The sequence below is a fragment of the Arachis ipaensis genome, chromosome B4 (assembly GCF_059453495.1).
Source record: "Arachis ipaensis isolate K30076 ecotype BB chromosome B4, ASM5945349v1, whole genome shotgun sequence".
Classification (NCBI taxonomy): domain Eukaryota; kingdom Viridiplantae; phylum Streptophyta; class Magnoliopsida; order Fabales; family Fabaceae; genus Arachis; species Arachis ipaensis.
This window is the reverse complement of record NC_142439.1, coordinates 147,904,796-147,907,525: the sequence shown is the minus strand read 5'-3', so window position 1 is coordinate 147,907,525 and position 2,730 is coordinate 147,904,796. Positions and strand designations below refer to the sequence as shown.

The 2,730-nt window shown below is 31.3% G+C and overlaps 1 protein-coding gene across 1 annotated transcript; it reads left to right on the top strand.

The window, feature by feature from the left end:
- The first annotated feature begins 1,103 nt into the window (after window positions 1–1,103).
- Window positions 1,104–2,470, top strand: LOC107635720 (membrane-associated kinase regulator). Its single transcript, XM_016339276.3, has one exon. It carries the CDS (start codon window positions 1,472–1,474, stop codon window positions 2,339–2,341), a length of 870 nt encoding a protein of 289 aa, XP_016194762.1. The 5' UTR covers window positions 1,104–1,471; the 3' UTR covers window positions 2,342–2,470.
- Window positions 2,471–2,730: the final 260 nt, after the last annotated feature.

Sequence of the window (2,730 nt, the reverse complement as noted above, 5' to 3'; positions counted from 1 at the left end):
TTAGGACAAATTTAATAACTATTTTATAAGAATAACTATTAATACAAATAAATCAGAGATCAATTTCGCTACGTTACCAACAATATTTCTATCAACTTCTTCTAACTCTTGTTTATAACTATGTTTAATGGAAGTGTCTTTGTGGATGTGTCTAATAAAAATATTTTTTTTTATGACTGTGTCTAATAGAAGCTAAGTATCTTTATAGATATATTTTTTGGATGTGTCTTTTTATACATGTATTTAAAATATAATAATTAATTATTATTGGTAATAAGTTGACAGATAATATATTGGTACCTTATACTTTTCCATCAGAGATAATTGTCATACATTATTACTGGATTAGTCTTAAACTTTTTTAAAATTTAGCTGTCATGATATAAATAAAAAATTATTGAAACAAAAATAAAATTTAGAGATTTTTTAAAATTTTTAACAAATTTCATAAAAAAAATATTTTACCTTTTTTTTTTATTTGATTTGATCTATTGAAACTACTAAATATATTAAAAATAAAAAATTAAACACATTATATATATGGTCCTAGATGTTTACATGACACTGATATATAACAGTACGCACACGCCATTAGTAACACAAATGCTCTCTCTCTCTCTCTTTCTCTTTCTCTCTCTTTCTTCGTTAATAATAATAACAATAATAATAACTACTAAATTAAAAAATATCCTAAAATAACAATAATCTTTTTGTGTCTTTGAATACCAAATGATAGTACGGTTGCTACTGCCACGAATCTATTAAAGGTGCATAAATCTATTAATTAATTAATCTTAATAGTATCTAATGGTGCTTAATTTCGATTTGTTTAAAACTAGTTACCAACCCTACACCTAAGCCGGCATTTAGATACATTTAATTAGGTGCTTAATCCTTATCATTTATCAAACTCTCAACAAACAACAACACTCTCCACACGTCCCTTATTCCACAACTAATTAACCTCTTTTTTGTTATTATTCTTCCACATAATTTACAACGATGCAGATTCAAATTAACAAATAAAAAGTCTTTACTGTTTGGTTAGCTATCCCTTGAAACAAGACGGTAGAATGAAGGCATATAATTTCTCACACCTTCTCTCTGATCCAATTTTGTCCACTTTGGACCACTGAGAATAAATAAAGTTGCAGCTGCATACTTGATTTGTTACCTTTCATAATAATTCACATCTCCTTTATGGTATTCTCTCTTTTTTGAGACCTTTCATAATATGTAGTATCCTTCTTTCATATGCTTTCATTACTTGCTTAGGTTTATTTCTACAAACCAAAATTGACTAGTCCTCTAATATGTAACTTTTTTTTGGCCCCATTTAAATCCTTCTTCTTTTTTTTTTTTTTTTACTGCTGAAAGTTCCTCATTTTCTTGTCTTAGATTTTGCCATTATAGGCTTCAATTCCCATACAAGAGTTTGTTTCCCACAAAAAAAAAATTGGATTAAACATACATGGCAATTGAACTTTGCTCAGAGAATTGTGGGGTTTCTTCAAACTCATCAATGAGTCCAAGAATCTCATTCTCACATGACTTCTCACAATCTGATGTGATACCTGTTGAGCAGCACCCCTTTGGATCAACAACTTCTGATTTGGAATCAAGCAATGATTTTGATTTCTGTGTCACTGAAAGTTTTGAGCTTGTTGAGTCTTTTCCAGCGGATGAGTTTTTCTCAGGTGGAAGGATCATTCCCACTGAAATCAAGGGACCAAAGAAGAACAACAACATCATTCATCAAAAGGGTCATCACCAATTAGCACCACAACACCCTCCTCCATTGCCTCCACAATCATGTGTTACTGTTAATCATAATCATAATCATAATCATGATCATAATCACCATTGTTCTAGCTCTACTAGTAGTAGGAACTTGAAGAAAGAAGGTTCATCAAAAGAAGGAAAATACATGAACAATAATAATAACAATGATTCAAAGTCCTTTTGGAACTTCAAGAGAAGTAGCAGTTGTGGGAATGGATACAGAAGAAGTTTGTGTGCTTTGCCACTTCTATCAAGAAGCAATTCAACTGGATCATCATCCAACACCACCAAGAGGAATCCATTGTCAAAGGAAGCAGGTACTAATAAGCAAAATTCACACAAACATTCTTCTTCTTCTTCTCAATCTATTGTTGCTCCAACAAACATTTATCATCAAAAGCCTCCACTGAATAATAAGACTCATCATCATCATCATCATGGATCTTATGGTAACAACAGTGTTAGAGTTGTTAGTCCTGCTCTTAATGTTCATTCTGCTAACCTATTTGGTTTGGCCTCAATCTTCTCCAACAATAGAGATAAGAGCAAGAAGAAGTGATTGTTAATTTGCATTAGAATAACTCTGTGTACTCCAACCTAATATAATTATCAGGTTAGGTAGCCTACATTACATTACACCCTGGTGTGACTCTTTCTGGATTCTACGTTAACGCGAAATGCTTATACACCAGATTGTCTGTTTTATATATATATTTTTTAGAGGAATGCTAGGGGCCAGCAACTTTTGGGATTTATAGTCATCAAATAGCCATCAATGAGGCTTTTAATGGTGTGAGAATAGTATGAGATTTCATCCAATGGCTCACTCTTCTTTGTTGGTTACATACTGGCCAGAATTTGATAAAGTTGCTGGTCCCCTAGACTTTTCTTATTTTTTATTTGCAATTTTATTAGCTAATGAAGTGTGAAGCAAAAATTAATTCCTCT